Source organism: Tenrec ecaudatus, chromosome 9, assembly GCF_050624435.1.
Source record: "Tenrec ecaudatus isolate mTenEca1 chromosome 9, mTenEca1.hap1, whole genome shotgun sequence".
NCBI lineage: Eukaryota > Metazoa > Chordata > Mammalia > Afrosoricida > Tenrecidae > Tenrec > Tenrec ecaudatus.
In genome coordinates, this window is record NC_134538.1 from 28,676,810 (window position 1) to 28,700,680 (window position 23,871).

At 41.1% G+C, this 23,871-nt stretch overlaps 1 protein-coding gene across 3 annotated transcripts in view; it reads left to right on the top strand.

Moving 5' to 3' along the window:
* Positions 1-23,871, top strand: part of LRRK1 (leucine rich repeat kinase 1) — a 222,323-nt gene that overhangs the window by 136,368 nt on the left and 62,084 nt on the right. For all 3 annotated transcript variants that reach the window (XM_075557945.1, XM_075557946.1, XM_075557947.1), the window contains 4 exons: positions 4,198-4,370; positions 5,310-5,430; positions 6,954-7,113; positions 7,858-8,134. In XM_075557945.1, coding sequence (XP_075414060.1) covers positions 4,198-4,370; positions 5,310-5,430; positions 6,954-7,113; positions 7,858-8,134 — 731 coding nt within the window. The remainder of the gene's footprint in view (positions 1-4,197; positions 4,371-5,309; positions 5,431-6,953; positions 7,114-7,857; positions 8,135-23,871) is intronic.

The following is a 23,871-nucleotide window of genomic DNA, read 5'->3' on the forward strand; positions in this document are numbered from 1 at the left end:
TGCTGAGTGTTTTCTTCACTTTTAGTTTCAGAATTATTTGCACATTTCATTATGATCTTTGCCTTTACGAGCTGCCCTGGGAAATTTTCTATTCGGCTCTTTGACTTCATCGTTTCTTCTGTTTGTTGTAGGTACTTTATGATTGAGGGCACATTTCCAAGTCCCTCCTGATATTTTTCTTTCTCTCCTGTCTTTTTAGTGACCTTTTGCTTTCTTCATGAATGATATTTTTGATGTCCTCTCACAGCTCTTTGGGTCTTCTGTCATTAGTGTCCAATGCAGTAAATTTGTGCTTGAGATATTCTCAAAATTCAGGGGAGATAAACTCAAGCATGTATTTTGGCTCCTATGAACTTGTTCTCATTTCCTTCAGCTTGATATTGAACTTACATATGAGCAACTGATGGTCTGTTCCAGACAGCCCCTGGCTTGATTTTAGCTGCTGATATTGAGCATCTCCACTGGGTCTTTCCACAGGAGTAGTCAATTTGATTTCTGTGTATTTCATCAGAAGAATCCATGTATAATGTTGCCCTTTGTATTGTTGAAAAGGGGTATTTGCTATGAACAAGTTGTTGGTCTCACAAAATTCTGTCATGTGATCTCTAACTTTGTTTCTATCACCTAGCCCATCTTTTCCAAACACTGTTCCTTCCTCTTTGTTTCCAAATTTTGCATTTCAATAGCCAATAATTATCAGTGCATCTTGATTGCACGTTTGATCAATTTCTAGCTGAAGTTCTTGGTAGAATTCTTCAATTTTTGCAACTTTAGCCTCAGTTGTTGGTGCATAAATTTGAATAGTATATACTCAAGTATAAGCCGACCCGAATTTTACCACAAAAACTACATTAAAAATGTGCTGGAAAACTCAGCTTATACACAAGTATATGTTGTAATATTTGTGTTGATTGGTGTCCTTGAGGGCAGAGAGATAGAGTCTTATCACACCAGGATTGTATTTCATGATTGATTTTGCACTGTCTTTTTTGCCAGAGAGTACTACACCATTCCTCTTGATTGTGTTATTATCCTCAGCAGAGTGAATCATGATGTTCTCATTCAAAATGGCCAATGTCAGTCCATTTCAGCGCACTAATGCCTAGGATATCAATCTTTATGCATCCCATTCCATTTTTGATGACTTCCAATTCTTTGCACATTCCAAGTCCCAAACATTAGATTTTTTACAGCGGAGTATCCCTATCTTGAGTTATGCTTCATCAGCAAATGAAGACCTCAAAGAATCCACTCCCACAGGCTTTTCCTGACACACATCACATGGTCGACCGCGCTGTGAGAAATCAGCTCCTCAGTCACATTGTACCTGCCCTCAGACCCGAGGTGTCCATCCTCCATCACTGTTTCGGACATCACTCTGCTTCCATTCATTGGACCGTCAGTAGGTGACAATGTGTCAAAGCTAGGCCTAAGTTTTCCGAGGCGATTTCCTCTGCAGTGGGGAGCGTCGTCTTTCATTGTCTGTTCTTGGCCTCAACGCTCTGCTGTAAACCCACCGTTTGCTTGGGGGACCCTGCTGGCATTTGAAATACCAGTGACATAGCTTCCAGCATCACTGCCTCACACACCACCACAGTACTACAAACTGACAGGCAGATAATATGTATTAATTCACACACGCACGTGCATGAGCTCACGCACATGCACGCACACACACACATAAAGGGACTTATTCAAACAATCAGCTTATATGATTGTGTGATGTTAGGAAGTCGATGTGGGTCTTTTGACAGACCAGAGATTCCCAGTTTTTGATCTCCAAATATGTAGGTCAGGTGATGAGAAGAATGAAGTAGTTCTGGAAAGCCATCTCTTGATAGTTTGGAGACAGCACGTACCCTAGGGAAATTCTCTCTCTCTCTCTCTTTTTTTTTTCCTCTGAAGGTTTTCAACTGTTTGACAGAGCCCCCCTCCTGCCCCCACCCCCACCCTATGGATGAAAATCTGCTTTACTTAATATTGTCTGATTTAATCACAAGCACCTACTTCAGAATAGCAACTAGACTGGTGTTTGACCAAACAAGAGAGCACCAGCCAGTTTGACTCATGAAATGAAACCAATGCAGAGACACATGTGTTTACATGGCTTTCCATTAGGAAATGAGCCATGTTCTTTCTTCCACTGGGGATTTCCAGCAGTTCTCAGTTTGTCACTTGTCTGTGGAGGCATGTGTGCCTGCAAAGGTCTCCTGAGAAGAACCTGTCCTTTGTGCGGAGGATGAGAGTATCAGGAAGTATTGCACTCTCTCCATTGCTGAGGCAAATAAGCAGAAGGAAGACTCATGCTTTGTCGCCTCTTCTTAGTAAAGACTCTTTGTCTTGGCTCCTTAACTACTATTCGTTGTAGTAGCAATCACTACTACATAAATTATCAACAGTTGTCACAAAATGTATTACTTAACTTAAAAAGGGAGAAAGAAAATCCTATGAGGCCTGATAGTTGTTAACGCTCTCTTACTCTTTGTTTGCCTTAAATTTAGCACCCTGCAATAATTGGCTACTTAATCTACCATATACTTGCTATTTACACGTTCTCTTTGCTTTTTTAATATGTCTTAGTCCTGAAGACATATTTTTGCCTTAGTGACTGAGCATTATTGAGACTTTTGCCTTGTGTCTAATCTTCATTGCTTTCCTAAGCGGTGATTAGTCCTTAAGATTTTGACCTGTATAAATGAATAGCCCATGTATTTTAGTCTGAAAACCTTTTCTGTATATGTATCTTTTCCTTTTCTCAGCAGTACTTTACATTTTATACCATTGGGTATATCAATGATGCAATTATTTGAGTTAGCAAATGTTTCATAGAAGTTACTTAAATGATTTCCAAATAAGCTGATAATGATCTAAAGTAATATATAAACTGGGAATATATAAACATAGTAGATGTAAAAATAGGTTTTAAGCTTGTACTTAATCATAAACCCTCATCTAGTAGCAATTATTTCTTATGATGTGACCCTGCACAATAGTTGCTCTCAGGACGTTACCACTGGAAATACAGTTGATCCAGTGTAGTCAAGAAATGAGAGAGTGTCCAGCTAGCAGAAAGAATAGTTTCTAAGGTCTTCAAGGCTTGTCTTAGGCAATTATGTAAGCGAGATGTCACTAAGTCCACACAGAAGGAGCACACCTATGTAATCCAAGGATTGTAAATAATAAAATCCAAGATCAGAGGATGAAATTTCATGAGAGCTTAACTTCTGGGGACATAGTTTATAGAAGGCCATGGATAACAACAAAGGTCCCATATCTCTTTACAGGGTCCCCATGTGGCTTAAGCCCCCATTGAATCCCCTGTGCCAGGGATGTGAATACTATTCCCCTTAGATAGAATACATTGGAAAATAGATCCCTGCAGATACGCTAAATTTTAACATTTTATCATTTATTGTCCCTTTTGCCCCATTTTAATTTTGTTCTAGTTGCTATTATCTTCTCGTTTCTCTTGGATTGGGTTTCTTTCTGTGTTTTACTTTGTTGCCATCATTGGGGATTTTTGTATAATTTTATTTATATAAAATCCAAGATATATAAATCTGTAGACAGTAATAATAGGTTCTTAGGGTTATGGCAGAGGAGAGTGGAGGTAATTTGGAAGCTAATAATGGGTACAAGAATGACAAGAATGAAGATATTCTAAAATTGATTATGGTGATGATTGTACAACCTTTTAAATATATTTAAACCATTGAGTTATATAGTATGTAAATTATATGTCAATAAAACTGTCTAAAATATTAAGAACCCCACCCCTGGATACAAAAGGACTCACCTTCCCAATTGGAAAGTGATTATGTCATGAAGACAAGCTCACCTGACAAGATGTCTGAAGGGGTCAGAAATCCCTCACCCATGGACCAGAGCTCTGAGCACGCTGGCAGCTTCTGGGGAAGGGCAGGGGATGGAGGTGGACAGAGATTCCACAGAGTACCCAGTCATTGCTTGGAGATGCTTCCCAAAATAAGGAACTGGTCCCTCTTGCACACACAGGGACTCAAGGGTTTGCAGAGAAGGAAATATGGGTTGCCACATTGACAGACTGTAAAGACTATGGAGCTGTTCTGGGTTTTTGTCTGGCTGACCAGAGGCTGTACTCAGCTGTGCTGTTCTCTCCCACCCACCCTACCCCACCCCACCCCACCCCACCCCACCCCACCCCTCTCTCTCTCAAAGGCCAAGGCCCCAAACTCCGTGGTGTTGGTGGTGGGAACACACCTGGATTTAATTGAAACTAAATTCCGAGTGGAGAGGATCGCAACACTCCGGGCTTATGTGCTGGCTCTCTGCCGTTCACCCTCAGGAGCCAGAGCCACAGGCTTCCCAGACATCGCCAACAAGAACCTGTAGTAAGTGTGCTAGAGCCCCACCTGGTCCTGCAGCACGTGTCCAAGGCACTGGTCAATGGATCTGTATCTTGGGAGGGGACGCTGCTAGGCTGGACCCCTTGCAGGGCAAAGGGTAGCAGCTGGACCTTTTCGAGATTCCTCCTATACTCCATGGACAGTGCTGAGCATGCAGTGTAGGGTCAGGAGATGTGAATGCCCACATCCACCCAGGAAATAATTTGCTACCACTTATCAAAAACCAAACACAAGATAGGTCCAAATATCATGTGATCCTGGGAGATGTACCCAGTCTGGGGAGGGCTAAGCCTGGGTAACAGAGTTGAGGGATAGAGTAGAGCAGTTGAAACCCGTGGCCTGGGCTTATCATTTAACTTCTACACCAGCCCTGCCGGGTATGGGGTTTAGAATGCTCGCTTCGCAGATGCTAAAGTCGAGGTTCAGAGAGTTCAGTGAGCATTCTGATATTGCCCTGATAGGAACAAAGTATGCATTGCCATTACTACACGGATGGCTCTTGACTCTGATCCCCTCACTCTGGGTGGAATTGGTACCTTTGGTGTCCCTGCTGGCTTGGGGATGCCTTGGCCTAGCACAGGATTGGGATCAGGCATTCAGGGTTCAGGTGACTTTGAAAAGGCTCAGAGACGCTGTGATAACAGCAATACCAGCTCTGGATCAGAGGCCTGGGTCAAACTCAGCCATGCCCTTAGTCTCTCTAAGCCTGTGCTCCTGCTCTATAAAATGGGTGTGAAATGGGTCAGACTAGTGCCCGACACAAACCAAACAAAGCAAGTATTCAACAGACTGCTTTGTGTCACTTTCACAAGCTCCTTGGACTTGTGGGTACCAGGGAAGAAACACGTGGAAAGCTAGAGTGCTGAAGTGCTTCTTCACAAAGGGCTTGGTGTTCTGAGCAAATGCAGTTCTTTCTCCCCACAGTGAGCTTTCCTGTAAAAGCCTGGAGGGTCTCGAGGGGCTACGGCAGCTGATCTTCCACGTTACCTGCGGCATGAAGGATGTGGGCAGCACCATTGGTTGTCAGCGCCTAGCTGGCAGGCTGGTAAAGACTTCATTTGGGGGTCAAAGTGAGGGCCTGGGTCCCATTTGTTTGGGAAGCTGTACTTTCCCACTCTCTTTACTGTAAAGCAAACAAACCCAGGGACAAGGAGACAACAAGTGATCCAAATCAGTGGTGAGGAGGGTGTAAGAGGCCTGGTAGAGCGTGATCAAGGGTAATATAACCAAGGGGAATTACTAAAATGCAAATGAAGGCTGCGCATGATAGTGAGACAAAAGGAAAGTAAAAGGAAGTAGAAGAAAGAGCTAGGAGGTAAAGGGCATTTGTAGAGGTCTAAATAAGGCATGTACATATGTAAATATATTTATATATGAGGTTGAGGAAATAGATCTATGTGCATATATTTATAGGTTTAGTATTAAGGTAGCAGATGGACATTGGGCCCCCACTCAAGTTCTCCCTCAATGCAAGAATACTTTGTTCTATTAAACTGGCATTCCATGATGCTCACCTTCCTGACACAATCACTGAAGGCAAATGGGTGCATAAGCAAATGTGGTGAAGAAAGCTGATGGTGCCCGGCCAGCAAAAGATACAGTGTCTGGGGTCTTAAAGACTTGAAGGTAAACAAGCGGCTATCTAGCTCAGAAACAACAAAGTCCACATGGAAGAAGCACACCAACCTGTGTGATCACAAGGTGTCAAAGGGATCAGGTATCAGACATCATCATAACAAAAAAACATCATATCACTGTGAATGAGGGGAGTGCAGAACAGTGACCCAAAGCCCATCTGTAGGCAATTGGACATCCCCTTACGACAGAAGGGTTGTGGGGAGGAGACGAGCCAGTCAGGGTACAGTGTAGCAATGATGAAGCATACAACTGTCCCCTAGTTCCTAAATACTTCCTCCCCCCACCACTATCATGATCCCACTTTTACCTTACAAATATGGCTAGACCAGAGGACGTACACTGGTACAGATAGGAACTGGAAACACAGGGAATCCAGGATGGATGATCCCTTCAGGACCAGTGGTGAGAGTGGCGATACCAGGAGGGGAGAGGGAGGGTGGGATGTAAAGGGGGAACTGATTACAGGGATCTACATATGACCTCCTCCCTGGGGGATGGACAACAGAAAAGTGGGTGAAGAGAGACAGCAAACAGTGTAAGATATGACAAAATAATAATTTATAGATTATCAATGGTTCATGAGGGAGGGGGAGTAGGGAGGGAGGGAGAAAGTGAGGAGCTGATGCCATTGGATTAGGTGGGGAGCAAATGTTTTGAGAATGATGAGGGCAACGAATGTACAAATGTGCTTTACACAATTGATGTATGTATGGATTGTGATAAGAGTTGTATGAGCCCCCAGTAAAATGACTAAAAATCAAGCATGTGGCATAAAGCTGGGTGCCCGTGTGGCAGTTTCTTGGGGGAGGTTATGGCGAAAGGCAGCTGTCTAAAAAGGTCAGTCTACTCAGGTCTTGGGCCAGGGCTGAGGAGGGACCAAGTCTATCGGAGCTGGCCTGGGAATTCCACTTTGACCACTTGCCACCCCAGGTTCCCAAGAGCTACCTGAGTCTCCAGGAAGCTGTGCTGGCGGAGCAGCATTGGCGCAGCAAGAGCAACACTGTCCAGTACTTGACAGACAGGCAGCTGGAGCAGCTAGTGGAGCAGACCCCAGGAAATGACATCAAAGACTATGAGGACCTTCAGGCTGGTGAGTAAGATGGGTAGCCTATCAGGCAGGTGTGAGCAGAGCATTCAGACCCTTGGAAAGTAGTTAGTCATTGCACTTAAGAAAAATAAAAATCTTCTACATCGATAGAATTAGATTACCCCAGAGCACAAAGGGGACATATTTTTTAAATTGGCCACCAAGAATTCCGGCTTGTTTGCCTTCCTTTCTTTTTCTCCTTCCACCCTTTTCTCCCTTCCTTTGCCATTCCCTCATTTCTCTTCTTTGCGAGAGAGAAAGCGAGAGCCCTGGGCCAGGAGCGTGTTTGGCCCTTGGGATCTGCTAATGTCGGACAGCCCCTCTCCTGCTAGTTACTCATTTGATGATCAAATGAGCTAATTTAGGAGAAGTTACAGGTATCATTGAAAACAAAGAAACCCGTTGTCGTCAAGTTGATTCTAATGCGTGAGGACCCCGTGTGTGTCAGAATAGAACTCTTCCATAGGGATTTCAGTGGTTACTTTTTAAGAAGCAGATCTCGGGCCTTTCTTCTGAGAGGATTTTGGATGGATTCAAGCCTGAAATCTTTCAGTTATACCGGAGAGCTTTGTAGCATTAACTATCTGCACTACCAGACACTCCCAGGGTACCATTAGAGAAGCCTCAGGCAGCAGCCTGAGGGACATATTGACTGTTGATTTTGCTGGCCCTTGGAAATAGTGTCAAGTGCAGGGTCTCTTCTGCCTTCTTTCTCTAATGTTGAGTCCTTTTTCATATGCCGGGCAGCCATCAAATTCCTTATAGAAACTGGTACACTCTTGCACTTCCCGGACACAAGCCATGGCCTGCGGAACCTCTACTTCCTGGACCCCATTTGGCTGTCCGAATGCCTGCAGAGGATTTTCAACATAAAGGGCTCTAGGTCTGTAGCCAAGAATGGAGTGATCCGAGCAGAGGACCTCAGGATGCTGCTGATGGGCACTGGCTTCACACAGCAGACTGAAGAACAGTACTTCCAGTTCCTGGCCAAGTTTGAGATTGCCCTGCCCGTCGCCAATGACAGGTGAGCTCAAGCAATTCCTTTAGGGTTGGACCAGGGCTAGAGGAGGGAGCACAGGACACTCTCTGTTGGCCTTTCTCTCACATGCCACAGACATCTCTTTCCAGGGAGTTGAAATATTGTAAAGATATGGGAACAAAGGCAAGAATAGCATTATAAACAAATCGTTTGGGGATTTGTCTTTTGGCGGGACTTGATTGCTTGATTATCTTGTGACTTACAAAAGGAAACACTGCCATTGAGTTGATTCTGACTCAATGGCCCCGTTGGACAAGGTAGCACTTCCCCCTGTGAGTTTCTAAGACTGCAACTCTTTATGGGAGTAGAAAGTCCCATCTTTCTCCTGAGGAATGGTGGTTTCAAATGGATACCTTTGTGGTTAGCAGCCGAATGTGTAGCCCACTGTTTTCGGCCAGTTGACTAGAGAAACCAGTCCAGTGACACTCACATCTGCATGACAGAGCTTTATATCAAGAAGTAATTTTATATCAAGAAAACAGCCCAGCCCAGTCCAATTCAAGTCCACAAGTCCAAAACTAGTCCATAAATCCCTCTTTACACTCACGCAGTCACATGCAATGATGTATAAGGCAGGAAGATCACAGGCTGGTGCATGCAAAGTCTCCTGGATCCGAGGTGGGTAGAAACATGGCAGGACTCCAATACTCTCAGAGTCAGTAGCAGAGAGTGAAGGTCAAGAGAGCGGGGCAGTTCCCCAGGGTCCTCCTCATAAGAAAGCCACACTCCCAAAGAAGCACCATCAGGCTGTAACCTTATTGACCTTAAGTTGACATAAAGTTATCAAATTATTCTACTCACTTTGCCACCAGGGTTTAATGGTAACTTAGAATGATTTAAAGGATAATAGTGCACGTGCTAATGAACTTGCCCACCTTCAAAATGCACTTTGGCATAATTCACTCATGGGAGCAAGCATTGTCTTCGACTCCAGGATGTATTGTTGGAAGGTCTCAAATGGCCGCCCTGGGTAAGGTGAAGAGGTATTCCGTGTAGTGCCAGAGTTTTCTTGTCCTAGTAAAAAGCCAAATCTCCCCGGTTCTAATCCATCAAGAGACAAAATAAATCTTCTCTCTCTTTCTTTCCTTCCTTCCCAAACCCTGCTACTCTACCAGCCTCCACCCATTCCACCAACCTCTTCTAGCTCTGGGCGAGTGTAAGTGCACACTGGGACCCTGTACCGCCATGAACCTACTTCCAAAGAGCCAGATCCTCAGCTTCTGGGTCTAACATCGGAGCACCACCACCTTGCCGGTCTACCTGAATCCTCCTCAGCAGGCTAACAGGAAGTGCCTCCTAGATACAGAGCCCTGGCCTTCCAGGAAGCTGGAATACCTCCTTGGTCCTCCATACTGTGTGTGGGTACACTCCCAGGAGCAGTATGTTCCTCTCCTGTCTAGTCTAAGTCAACAAACCCTCACACTGTCCTGTGTAAAAAGTAGCGTTTCCAGTCACCTAAGTTCAAATGTAACAGACTGTGGTGTTGTGTGTGGCAGTGATGCTGGAAGCTACGTCACGGGTATTTCAAATGCCAGCAGGGTCCCCCAAGCAAACGGTGGGTTTACAGCAGAGCGTTGAGGCTAAGAACAGACAATGAAGGACGGCGCTCCCCACTGCAGAGGAAATCGCCTCGGAAAACTTAGGCCTAGCTTTGACACATTGTCACCTACTGACGGTCCAATGAATGGAAGCAGAGTGATGTCCGAAACAGTGATGGAGGATGGACACCTCGGGTCTGAGGGCAGGCACAATGTGACTGAGGAGCTGATTTCTCACAGCGCGGTCGACCATGTGATGTGTGTCAGGAAAAGCCTGTGGGAGTGGATCCTTTGAGATCTTCATTTGCTGATGAAGCATAACTCAAGGTAGGGATACTCCACTGTAAAAAATCTGCTAATGATTGGAACTTGGAATGTGCAAAGAATGAATCCAGGAAAATTGGAAGTCATCAAAAATGGAATGGGATGCATAAAGATTGATATCCTAGGCATTAGTGAGCTGAAATGGACTGACATTGGCCGTTTTGAATGAGAAAATCATGATTTACCATCCTGAGAATAATAACAAAAAGACAGTGCAAAATCATTCATTAAGTACAATGCTGGGGTGATAAGATTATATCTCTCTGCCCTCAAGGAAATCCAATCAGCCCAAAGATTATTCAAATGTATGCACCAACAACAGAGGCTACTGTTGCAGAAATTGAAGAATTCTACCAGGAACGTCAGCCAGAAATCAATCAAACTTGCAATCGAGATGCATTGAGCATTACTGGCCATTGAAATCAAAAGTTGGGAACAAAAAAGGGAGGAATGATAGTTGGAAAATATGGACGAGGTGATAGAAACTAAGCTGGAGATCGCAGAGTTGAGCATTTGCCACTTTCCTTATTCATGGTTGCTCTTTTTCCCCCTTTAGTTTTATTTTGTTGTTATTAAAAATATACAGCACAAAACAGCAATTTGCATATTCCTAGGTACACAATTGGTGACATGAACTACATTCTTCTAGTTGTGCAACCTTCCTCACGCTCCATTTTTGAGTGTTCCTCTCTCCTTAGCATGAACTCACTCTCCTTGAAGGTTCCTACCCCATCTTTTGAGTTGCTTTTGTCAATGTGGTCTCATATAGATAATTCTCTCTTTTTGAATCATTTTATTAGGGGCTCATACAACTCTTTTCACAATCCATACATACAGCAATGGTGTCAAGCACATTTGTACATTCATTGCCCTCATCTTTCTCAAAATATTTGCTCTCCACTTAAGGCCCTGGCATCAGCTCCTCATTTTTCCCCTCCCTCCCGCCTCCCTCACGAACCCTTGAAAATTTATAAATTATTATTTTGTCATATCTTACACTATCCGCCGTCTCCCTTCACACACTTTTCTGTTGTCCGTCCCCCAAGGAGGAAGTTATATGTAGATCCTTGTAATGGGTCCCCCCTTTCCACCCCATTCTCCCTCCACCCTCCTGGTATTACCACTCACACCACTGGTCCTGAAGTGATCATCTGCCGTGGATTCCCTGTGTTTCCAGTTCCTATCTGTACCAGGGTACATCCTCTGGTCTAGCCAGGTTTTTAAGGTAGAATTGGGATCGTGATAGTGGGCACGGGGGGAGGGGAGAGGAAGCATTTAGGAACTAGAGGAAAGTTGTATGTTTCATCATTGCTACACTGCACCCTGACTGGCTCATCTCCTCCTTGTGACCTGCTGTAAGGGGATGTCCAAAAAATCATAACATTGTGTGCTCACTTCCTGTTTACAATCACTGAAGACAAATGTGTGCATAAGCAAATGTGGTGAAGAAAGCTGACGGTACCTGGCTATCAGTAGTTATAGCGTCTGGGGTCTTAAAGGCTTGGAGGTAAATAAGCAGCCATCTAGCTCAGAAGCAACAAAGCCCACATGGAAGAAGCACACCAGCCTGTGCAATCAGGAGGTGTCAAAGTGATCAGGTATCAGGCATCATCAGAACAAAAAAATCATATCATTGTGAATGAGGGAGAGTGTGGTGTGGAGACCCAAAGCCCATCTGTAGGACATATAGATAATTCTTAAACAAACATAAAGCTCTCAAGGCAGGGCTTTTTTACTAGCTAAAAGGAGCCTGGGTGGTGTCCTGGTTATGAGTTGGGCTGAGATCCGCCTGGTTGGCAGTTCAAAACCACCAACATGTCTGTGGAAGAAAGACTGGACTTTCTATTCTTGTAAACAGTTACAGTCTCAGAAACCCCAGGGGCTTGCTCTGAGCCAACATTGACTCAATAGCAGTGAGGTTTTTTTAGTTTAAGCTAAGCTTGTCATGCTAATTATTGTTCACAGGTTAGATTTGGTCTTGTGAGTGCTTTGTAATTGAAGTGTTTCATTCAGAAAATGACATACTTTAAGATTCCAACTTTTTTTTAAAGATTTCAATATTCTGAAATTTGCTGAGATTTGTTTTATGGGCTAGTATATAATATTTCTTGGTGAAAGTTCCAAGTGCACGTGAACAAAATCTTAGTACACTCTTAAGTGTTACTAAAGAGTTTCCTGGATTTTAACTAACTCAAAGTGGTAAATGTTGCCAATGGCATCAAGTTCATTCTGACTCCTGTCAGCCTCCTTTGCACAAGAGAGCAACTGTCCCAAAACCGGAGGGCTGATGACATGAGGGGAGGGGAAGGTGTGGGGGTGGGGGGGGAAGCAAGGAGGAGCTGATTGCAATGATTGACACATAATTCCCATCCCCCAGGGGGAATGAACAACAGAATGTGGGTGAAGGGAGACAGCAGTCAGTGTGAGATAGGAAAACAATAATAACTTATAATTTATCAAGGGGTCTCAAGGTTGGGGGTGGAGGAGAGGAGCTGATACCAAGGGCTCAAAGTACATGTTTAGAAAATGATGCTGGCAACAGATGTACAAATCTGCTTGATACAATTGATGTATGGATTGTTATAAGACCTGTAAAAGCCCCCCAAAAATGATTTTTAAATTTCTTATGCTTTATGCATATATATATATATATATATATATATATATATATATATATATATACACACACACTCATTGTAGGAGGATGCCTCAAAAAGTTACTGGAAAATGAAAAGATAATGGAATGTTCCCCAAAACTTCTTCAAGTCTCATGTTTTTTCTGAATATATTCAGTAGCAATAAAAATGTTCTAAATTTTTTCAAAAAGAGTGCAACTGTTCCATAGGATTTTCCAACCATATCACCAGGCCTGTCATGCAAGGCATTGCTGGGTGGGTGAAAAGCACCGATATTCTGTCTGCTAGCTCAGCACTGAATCCTTCATGCTACCTGAAACATGCAAAGTGGAAAATAATATTTTCACATAATTGGTATTCTTGTTGATTTTCCTATTAATTCTTTCAATAACTAAAAAAGGGATATGAAAATACCCAGCTATAATTATGAATTTTTCTAGTTCTCCCTTCAATACTATCACTTATTGTTTTGCATATTTTGAAGTTTTATTAGTTATATACCTATTTTCAACTTTGATCATGTTTTGTGATGGATCATAATAAAATATTTCTGTTTCTAGTAATATCCCTATTCCTAAAGGCTTCTTTATCTGATATTTAAATTGCCACACCAGCTTTCATTCTACCTCTCTTTTTCTATATTTTTATTTTCAGTGTGCCCAGATCTTTATATTAACACTTAGTCTCTTTCTGTACTCTGACAACTTCTGCCTTTTCCTAGAGATATTTAGCGCATTCATATTTAGTCTAATTAACGAGATGCTACTGTGGTTGTTATTGTTAGGTGTGACACGTCACTTGCAATCCATAGAGACCCTGTAACAACAGACAGAGACATCTGTTCTTATCTTACACCCGTCTTCGCAGCCACCCTCTTGTCAGAGGTCTTTCTCTTAATGATATAGACTCAGGTTTGCTCCTTCGACCTTGCTACTTATTGTCTACTTATACTATTTGCTTACTATTTATCTTCTTCGCTCATTTTTCACACCTCCTTTTGGTTTAAGCCTTTGTTTTTGTTTTTAAGTATTTTCTCTCTCTCCATTTTCCCGGAGACCTGGTGGTGTAGTGGCGATGCGTTGAACTGAGATCCATAGGTTTCAGCTCAAATGACCAGCTGCTCCGCAGCAGAAAGACAGGCCTTTCTACACTTAGGTGTTACAGACTCAGGAACGCACGGGCAGATCCACTCTGTCCCACAAGGTCACTATGAGTTGGCATTGACTCGCTGGCAGTGAGTTTGGGGTGTTTTTGTTTGTAGTTTTGTTTTTATTAGCCACATCTATTCTTTTGGGGCCTTTTTTTTAAGTGATTGGTTTAGGAAATTGTGTAGCCTTTTTAAAAACTTTTCATTGTGATTTCAGTGAAGGTTTACAGAGAAAATCATCAGTTTTTAATTGAACAATTTATGCATTCATTTAAAGGCCCTCAATGAATCATTTGCTTATTCCAGCTTCCTCCCACTGTTTATTTCCACTCATCCTTCTCTGCTAACCCTGTCCTTTTTCCTTGGGTAAATGCTGCCCTTTTTATCTTAGCATGCTGATTATTCTACCACAGAAGTGAGTTCACTATTACACCTAAAGGATGACTAAGGGACATAGTCTTGGGGGTCCCACCAATCTCTCTCCAACTAAAAGTCTAGGCTCTTATAATTGTCCTTTCTGGTCTACATTTTCTCCCACTTTATGCAGGTTCTTTCATTTTTTAAATTCATTTATTTTCTCTATGCAGGTTCTTTCAAAGTGACCCTTTTTAGAGCAGTTGGTAGTCAGAGCTAGACACCATCTCAGGGTTATGAAGACTGATGACTGTGTGGTCCATTCTCCCATCTGATGAATTGCTCCCTTGTGGCTTTCCGTGTTCATCACTTTTCTTTCATCCAGACACGGAGATAAACAGTGCATCTTAGACGGCTACTGATAAGTTTTCAGGACCCCGTTGCTACTTACTAAAGTAGGATCTAGAACCTTATCTTTGTGAACTGCATTATGCCAATTGAATTTGGTCCCAATCCCCTAGCCAGTTCTCAACCTGTGGGTCGCAACCCCTTTGAGGGTCGAATGACCCTTTCACAAGGGTCCCCCGATTCATAACAGTAGCAAAACTACAGTGATGAAGTAGCAACGAAAATAAATTTATGGTTGGGGGTCACTACAACATGAGGAACTGTATGAAAGGGTCCTGGCATTAGGAAGGTTGAGAACCACTGCTAGACCCAGCAGCTCGTTCCCTCAAGGTGTTTGGTTCTTCTGGGTACATTAGAGAAACAAATCCACCGAAAATTATATATATGAGAGAGTTTTTTATAAAGATTAAATGTACATTAAGAAAGCATCCCAACCCAGTGCTGTCCAAGCTCATAAATCCAACATTAGCCCATATGTCCGAGAGCCAATTCACAAAGTCTTCCTCAATCTCACAAAATACACACAATGACACCGACTGCAGGAGGCAAAATGAATCAGTGAACGTATAAGCATCTCAGCATTGGCAGGGGTCTCCACATGGCTGCTCCCGCAGCCAGGGCTGCATCAGGGTAGGTCCATGCGGCTTCTCTTCAGGGATGTCTCGCAGGGAGTGAGTCTTGCCAGCTGAAGGAGCTAAGAAGTTTCCATAACTTTGCCCCTTTTTAAGCCCTACCATATTCATGGATATACTTGCAGCAAATGTTAATATACACATACAAAAATCATCTACCAAATCTACATATATGTGCGGGTCTACTGGCCCTCTTCCCATACCTGTCTCACCTGCTTATCTATGCAAACATCTACTCAGAGAACACAACTGTTGCTGGATTGTGTATTCAACAACACCTCTGTTGTCTTTAATTTTTACAAACCTCCCAGTGTCTTCTGCCACCATCGATTTTTGCCAACCTCCTCCTTAATGTATATTATGGTCCTCTTAACCAAGTTATCACTTCTCTACCCTTTAGCTCAGAGCTTCTCAAACTTTTCCCATGCAAGACCCATTTTTGCCTCCAAATTTTACACAATCCTGTGTACATAGGTATGCAAATTGATCTACAAATCAAACATTTACTGATAATAAATCATAAAGAAATTTATTTTAAAACAGTTCTTTGGCTTTTTTGTTTATTATTTTGTTTTCCTTATGTCTGAAATGAATTTGTATGTCAAAGAATCCAAGTCCACTTCAGTTTTGCTTTTCCTCCTTTTTCTTAGCCACACAGACCAATGTTCAGAGCCAAGGCATAAGGAATCCGGAAGGGGGAAGCGATTCTTTTGAATACATGTAATTTTACCATTTATTAAAGAAAAGAATAAATTTGCATACTAATGAGATGTTTGTTTTTTTATTTTACATAAAGAATTCAATATTGGCAGAATAGTTGATACTGCAGAACATAGAGCACCTTCAACATTTTTCAGAGCTGACTGATATTTTGATTTTTTTTTATATTTTGATCTTACAGTCATCAATGCTAAGAATTCCACTTCACATAACTGCATAGTACAAAAGAACAGAAATATATTTAAGACCATTTCAGAAATTATTAGAAATTTTGTCCTAATCCCAAGCCAAAGTTCATTTAATTATTGTTTTAAGGAAACTCGAGTTTTAAACTTGCGTGTCTTGATAAATCTACAAATTCTTCCTGAATTATTAATGGTAATAATTGATGTGTGGGGTTTTTTTCCATTGAAAAGAAATCAGAAATATATTAAAACCTGAGATGTTAAGATGGGTCAGAAGGGAAGTCCAGTGGCAAGGTATCACATTTTAACCTAATAGCTCTTCCATATATGACTTTATAAAGCTCTCCCTCTGATAGCAAGGCCGACCCCACCCCTGACCTAAGTGCAGGTGGATTCACTGGAGCCTTAAGTCATGTGAGGACACTACGAAGGGATTTGGACTTATCCTGTCATCCATAGTCTTCTACAAACTGGGTGTTCATAATTTAAGTTCTGATACCACCTCCTCTTTGGATTTGCATTTATTCTTTACAAGCCTTGGGTCACACAGGCTCAGACACTTCTATTCGTATAGTTTGCGCCTCACTTAGATGGCTACTTGTTTGAAAATAAGCCTTTAAGACCCCAGACACTATTCTTTCTGATAGCCGGGCACCATCTGCTCTCTTCACCACATTTTACTAAAGCACCCATATCATTGGTGTTCTCTTTATGGGGTGAGTTTTCATTGGGGCCATGGCATAAGAACTAACTGTCCTTAATTGAGGCTAGAATGAAATTCCAGCTAAAAATCTATGTATATATTTATGCTTATATTGGTCTCTGGTGACTTTAGAGACAGTATTATCATTTTAGGATAAAGAACATTATAAATCATAGCCCTGAAGTATAAGGTAATTCTATTGATAGTCATTAATGTAGCCAATGGTATAGAATTTAAAACACTGTTGAGAAAAGGAAATTATATAAGTCTAGGCCAGCTTCATACAGCAATAAATGAATTGTTGACTGGTACAGATGAAATTCCTGAGTGTCTGGACACTATTTACATGAATGGATGGGGGTTGGTATAGGACAAAATTTTCAGTAACACTCATTCACATAGACAAAACCATGCCTACAGGAGTAATGCCATAGGAAACCAAAGACAGCATTAAAATAGGAAATATATGGTAGTGCCAGGCCACCAGTCAATGGGCGCCCTCAAGGCTAGAGAACCAAACCAAAGTTCAATGAGGTCCAATTCCACATCCTTGGGATATCAGTCATCTGCTTCTTCTCACACTGCAGTGGTTCAGCCTTAAGTCCAATAGACTATGTCAGTTTCTTAAATCTACTACAGCTGAGTTTGAGATAAAGCCCCATTTGCTGAGTAGAGTTTCCACATCAAATCCTTCTGTTATGGTCTATGAAGGATATTGTGTGCCTAGAAACGACAGGCTCTGAAGTCCCAGTAGTCTATAATACATGACTTGGATCACCATGGGCTGGATAGAAAGTAGATGAAAAGTGTCCAATTTGGAATGTAATACCAGGTATATTCTCCCCTTAGATTTCTTTATAAGTATTATTCAGCATTTATTTTCCCATAAATGGTAGGTTGTTCCATTCCATTTACCCACAAACAGAAGTTTAACAATCATCTTCTCTGAGACATACATGCCCCTCCTCTAATCTTGAATTGAATTTCCAGTAGGTTCATTTAGCACTCTGGTAGAAGCTTTGTTGATTTGAGATTACCTTGCACAACATTGTATGGTGGCAATGGCTTGGTCTTCTCTCTCCCCCTTATCTTGAGAAACTGGCTCCAGCTGAGGTAAGGTTTTCTCTGTTAAATTGGTTTTTAAGGTGTCATATAAAGGGAATTTGTGGAGGCTCATGATCTATGGTTCATGGGCACTAGCCAGGTTCTCTATCATGTTGCTATGGAGACTGGATTAGAAGACACATGATGACTTGGGTGCCCAAAGCCTGCCTTGGTTTCAATTGTCATGATAATTTTTATATAGTATTCCTTATGTTATAGATTGTCTTATCAGTACTTTCTTTGATTTTTATCTTACTGCTTAACTAGCTTATATGACTTTTCTGTTTTTTTATTTTGTTAAGATTTAAACTTTTTTAGAGGATAGTTTGTTTTTCATGGTTTTCTTTCCAAATGCAAAACAGTTTATTGTCTTTCATGAATGACTCAATATCTATTCTGTTTGACTACATTCTGTTCCCTCTGTTATTTTTGTTTTGTTTTTGCTTTGTTTGTCTTCACTGTGGAACTGTTATCTGTAATTCCTTATGTGTGTTTGTATAGTTCTGTTTCACTTTGTGTGTTACTTATGTAAGATGCTTTCTCCAAAATAACATCTTACTATAGTAATGTTGTGTTGGCATCTGTTGTTGTTGTTAATGATCCTCTATCCCCCCCAAAAAAAACTCCTTTTAATACTTTTTGTAAGGGTGGTCTTGTTTTTACAAATTCCTTTAGTTTTTCTTTTTCTAAAAATGATTTTATTTCTCCCTCATGTTTGAGAAATCATTTTACTGGATACAGAATTCTTGGTTGGCAGTATTTCAGTTAAAACTTTTATTATATTAACCTACTGCTTACTTCTTGCGTGATTTAAATAACATTGGCACATGCTTAAACACAATTAAAAGAAGGAGAACGTTGTTGGTGATAGTGCCAGAGGATAAGCCCTGCTTGTTGGAAAGCACCCAAAATAAGCAGACCTGCCTACTCAAAGTAAAGTCAACCATCATGACATGGATGGATTGAAGACTTTGGGGCCTTCATTTGCTGATGGGCATGACTCAAACAGAGGAAAAAACTGTAACCATCCATTAGTAATTGGAACTTAGGATGTACAAAGTATCAACCTAGGAAAATCAAATGTCATCAGAAATGAAATGGAATACATGAAGATCAACGTGTCCTTGAGCTGAAATTGACTGCTCTCGGCCCTTTTGAATCACAATCATATGGTTCACTATGCCAGGCTTGACCAATTCAAGAGGAATAGTGTCACATTCCTCATCAAAATGTACATGTCAAGATTTATTTTGAAGTACAGTGCTGTCTGTGACAGGATAATCTATGTCCACATACAAACAAATCCATTTAATACAACTATTTTTCCAATTTATGTACCAACCATTAAAGCTAGCCATGACGAAATTAAAGAATCTACCAGTATCTTCAGTCTGAAATTGATCAAATGTGCAATTAAAATTCATTGATAATTATTGGTGATAGGAATGCAAAAGTGGGAAGCAATGAGGAGAGAACAGTGCTTGAAAATGTGGCCTTAAAACAAAAAAAGAAAAGAAAACGTGGCCTTGGTGATAAAAGCAAAGCTGAAGGCTGTATGATAGGATTTTGCAAAATCAATGATTTCTTCATCAAAATGACCTTTTCTCAGCAGCACAAATGGGAACTATTCACTTGTACTTCTCCAGATGGAGAACACAGATGTCAAATTGATACATCTGTGAGAAAAGACAATGGAGAAGCTTAATGTCAGCAACTAGAAACAGGCGAGGGACCAATTTTTGAACACAACATCAATTGCTCATATGTAGGTTCAGGATGAAGCTGAAGAAAATGAAAACAAATTCATGAGAGTAAAAATACGATCTGGATTATATTGCAGTTGAAATTCAAGAATAGCTCAAGAACAGATTTGACACATTGAACACTAAAGACAGAAGATCTGATGAGCTGTGACAGGAGGACATCAAGGCCATCATTCATGAAGGGAGCAAAAGGTCTAACATTAAATGATAGGGATATATGGTAGATCTATGTAAATATATTTAAATGTCAATCAGTGAGGTAGCAGATGGGCACTGGGTCTCTACTCAAGTACTCCCTTAATGCAAGAACACTATTCTAATAACCTGGCATTCTATGATGCTCACCTTCCCGACATGATCGCTGAAGACAAAATGGGTGCATTAGCAAATGTGGTAAAGAAAGCTGATTGTGCCCGGCTATTAAAAGATTTAGCATCTGAGGTCTTAAAAGCTTGAAGATAAACACATGGCCATCTATAAAGGAAGCAACAAAGCCCACATGGAAGAAGCACACCAGCCTGTGTGATCACAAGGTGTCAGTGGGATAGGGTATCAGGCATTAGAAGACCCCAAACAAACAAATATAGTGATACAAGTGATGGGGGTAGAAGTGGAAACCCAAAGTTCCTCTGTGGATAATTGAACATTCCCTCACAGAAGGGTTACAAAGAAAGAACAAGACAACCAGGGTGCAGCATAGCACCAATTCCTCTAGTGCTCTGGAACACACGACATTCCTCTAGTTCTTTAATGCTTCCTCCCCACCCCCACTATCCTGAGCCCAGTTCTACCTTACAAATCCAACTCGACTGGAGCATGTAGACTAGTGCAGATATTAGCTCTCGACACATGGAATCCAGAAGAGATAAACCCTTCAGGAATAGCAGTGAGAGTGGTGATACCATGAGAGTAGAGGGAAGGCAGGGAGGAATGGGGAGAAATGAAGAACAGACTACAACGAAGTGTAACACACACACCCCTCCTCAGGATGAAGAACAACAGTAACACGCGCAAAAGGAGATAGTGGGCAGTATAAGATATGAAAATAATAATAATTTATAATTTATCAGGGGTCCATGAGGGTGGAAGGGTGGTGGGGGAGGGAAGCAAAAAACAAGAGGAGCTGATACCAAGGGCTTAAAGAGAACGAAAATATTTTGAAATTGATGATGGCAACATATGTATAAGTGTGCTTGATACAATTGATGTATGGATTATTATAAGAGCTGTAAGAACCCCAAAATAATGATTTATAAATGAAAAAGAAAAAAGTCACTTAAAAGATAGGAGTTAAAGAAAATATCAAAGTGGTGTCAGAAGAGACTGAAACTTGCTCTTAATTGTAGAGTAGCTAAGGCATCTGAAAGAAATGATGACGTTAACAAAGTTCAGAGAATTTCAAAGAACCACTCAAGAAGATAAAGCGAAGTATTATAATGAATGTGCAAAGGAAGGCCTCGAATTAGAAACCAGAAAGGAAGAACATGTTCAGCATATCTCAAACTAAACCCTCAGTATTTAAACACTTAAATCTAGAGTTGCAATATTGAAAGATCCCATAGGCACAAAGCATCAAAAGAACAATGAAGGAATATACCATGTTACTGTGAATGGAAATGTCATGAGTTAGCAATACCGCTATTAAGCATATATCTCAAAGAAATAAGTGACAGAACACAAGCCGATGTATGCTCTCCCTTGTTCATTGCAGCACAGTTCACAATAGCAAGAACCTGGGAAGTGCCCAACAGTGGAAGAATGGATCAAGAAAGTGTGGTACATCTACACAATGGAATACTTTGCAGGCCTGAAAAAGCAATGATGGAAGCATGAAATGCCACATGACATGCTGAATGAAGTTAGTCCTTCGAAAAAGGACAAATGCTGAATCAGCCCACTACTGTAAGGAAAAACACCAAAACTTAGGCAGGCATCTACATTTATACCAAATCAACTTCTAATGCATTCCCAAGTAAAGGGAAAGAGAGCCTGTCTAGGATCCACCTAGTTCCACATACTAAAACGTACCTCAGAAGAAGCGATCTTACCTCAGTTGGGATAAATCCTTCAAGAAGAGAGGAAGGGGGGAGACAATCATGTGATGCTATTCAACACTGGGATAAGGTCATGATGCATCAATAGACAGTTTCACAGGAGTGAGAACGGAAACTTACTGGATAGTGTAATCAAGACTGGGGGAGGGGAGCAGCTAAGTGTCTGAGAAGGCATGTATACTTCTGTTGGTGGATGCACGGGGAGGAGAAACTCCACTTTAGGAAGGGTCATTCAACAATGACCTAGAAAAAAACCAAGCCTCAAGTTGCAATCTTGAAAGTTTCTACAGGCAAAATACTGAATGTTGCAGGAAGCAATGAAAGAAGGTGAAAGAATACACAGTCACTGTACCAAAAAGTACTAGCTGACATTCCACCATTTCAGAAGGTAGCATATGAACAAGAACAAATGTGGCTGAAGGAAGAAGTTCAAGTTGCACTGAATGCATACCAATTGCCATGTTTCAACCAACTGATGGAGCACTAGAAACACTAACTCGCATATGCCAGGAAATGTGGAAGACAGCTACTTGGTCCACTGACTGGAAGAGATCCATATATGTACCCTTTCCAAAGAAATGCTCAAATTATAGAACAAGGAGATGGAGTAACACTGTGACTGCAACAGTGGGCTCGAGATGGGAATGATTATTGCTATAAGAGCCCATTTTTTAAAAGGCGGGAATGATTGTGAGAATGGACCAGGACAAAGCAATATTTCATTCTGTTGTGCATAAGGTCACTGTGGGTTGGAACCAACTCAAAGGCACCTAGCAACAAAGCATGCCAAGTTGTATGTCATCCATAGACGGGTGAGTGCATTTTAGGCTAGCACTTAATTCTATACCAATCCAAGAAAATTAATCCTTATGACATAGTACTGCCTCAGGCTTGCCCTCATGAGGAGATCACTGAAGATATGGGTGCTATAGCAAAATGTGGTGAAGAAAGCAGATTGTGCCCAGTTACCAAACAAGGAGCCAACTAAGTATCAACTAAGTCCACATGGAAGAAGCACAGCGGCCTGTGCGCCAAGGATGATAAAGAACAAAATAGAAATCCTATGTAGGAAAGGCATCAGAGCTTAAATTGTGAACACTCAATTTGCACAAGGTTATGGATGACAGTAAAGCCCAAAATCCATCTGCAGGGTCCCTCCAGATCTGTTGACAGTTGAGGGATGTGAATGACCTTGCTAAGACAGAGACCATGGTAAACTCAAGTATGGCAGATGTACTTAGGTTAAAATGGGAACCTGGTCATTTGATCTCCCTTTTGACTCATTTTGGATTTGTTCAATTGTGCAATATTTTCTGCTTTTTTAAATCACTACAGATATTTTTCCTCTGTTTTATTTTAATACTGTTGTTTGTCCTTTTTTAATATTTGCTGTTTTTGTTGTTTTGGGATTTTGTTTTGTTTTGTATATTTTCCGGTATTTGAAGCCTAGTATGTGTGGATGTACAGAGATCATAACTAGTAATGTAATAGCAGATTTTTCTTCAAGATCATTACTTTTATTTTCCATTGGTTTAATACTACTCCTTTGATGTTTTCAGTGCATTATCTAGCTCTAAAAATTTCAATATTAATCTTCTGGATTTTTGATGTTGTTTGTGTACAGTTTTTAATTCTTATTTATTCTATCAATTTGCTTTTACATTGTTTTATTGAATTTTTCTTTATTGTTTGCCTTGATTTCATTGATCTTTGTCTCCATCCTTCAAATTCCTTGTCAGGTAGTTCCAACAGCTTTTCCTTTGGGGAAAGAGCTTCTGGCTCTGTGTATTGGTTTCCTGTTTAAATTCTTCTGTCTAGTTCCTTCTTATAAACTTAAATCATTTACTATTTCTGAGTTATTGTGGTACTATTATATTTATATTGGATTTATGATTGTATATTGGTGAAACCATAGCCATTCACAAACTTCCTCATTTTGATGTATTAAAGAGTTGAAGTTGTGCTCAATTTTCTGTTTGCTGAACATATGCACCTAGAGGCCAAGTTTGGCTGATATTTTTGGCTATCTAGTGATAGATGTGGCTGTAGAAGGTATGGGAGTAGCTGGACTGTGTGGATACCATTATTGGGTCTAGTTAGATGGGACAAAGAGGAGAAAGTAGAAGCAAGAGAACACAAAAACCGCATCTCAAA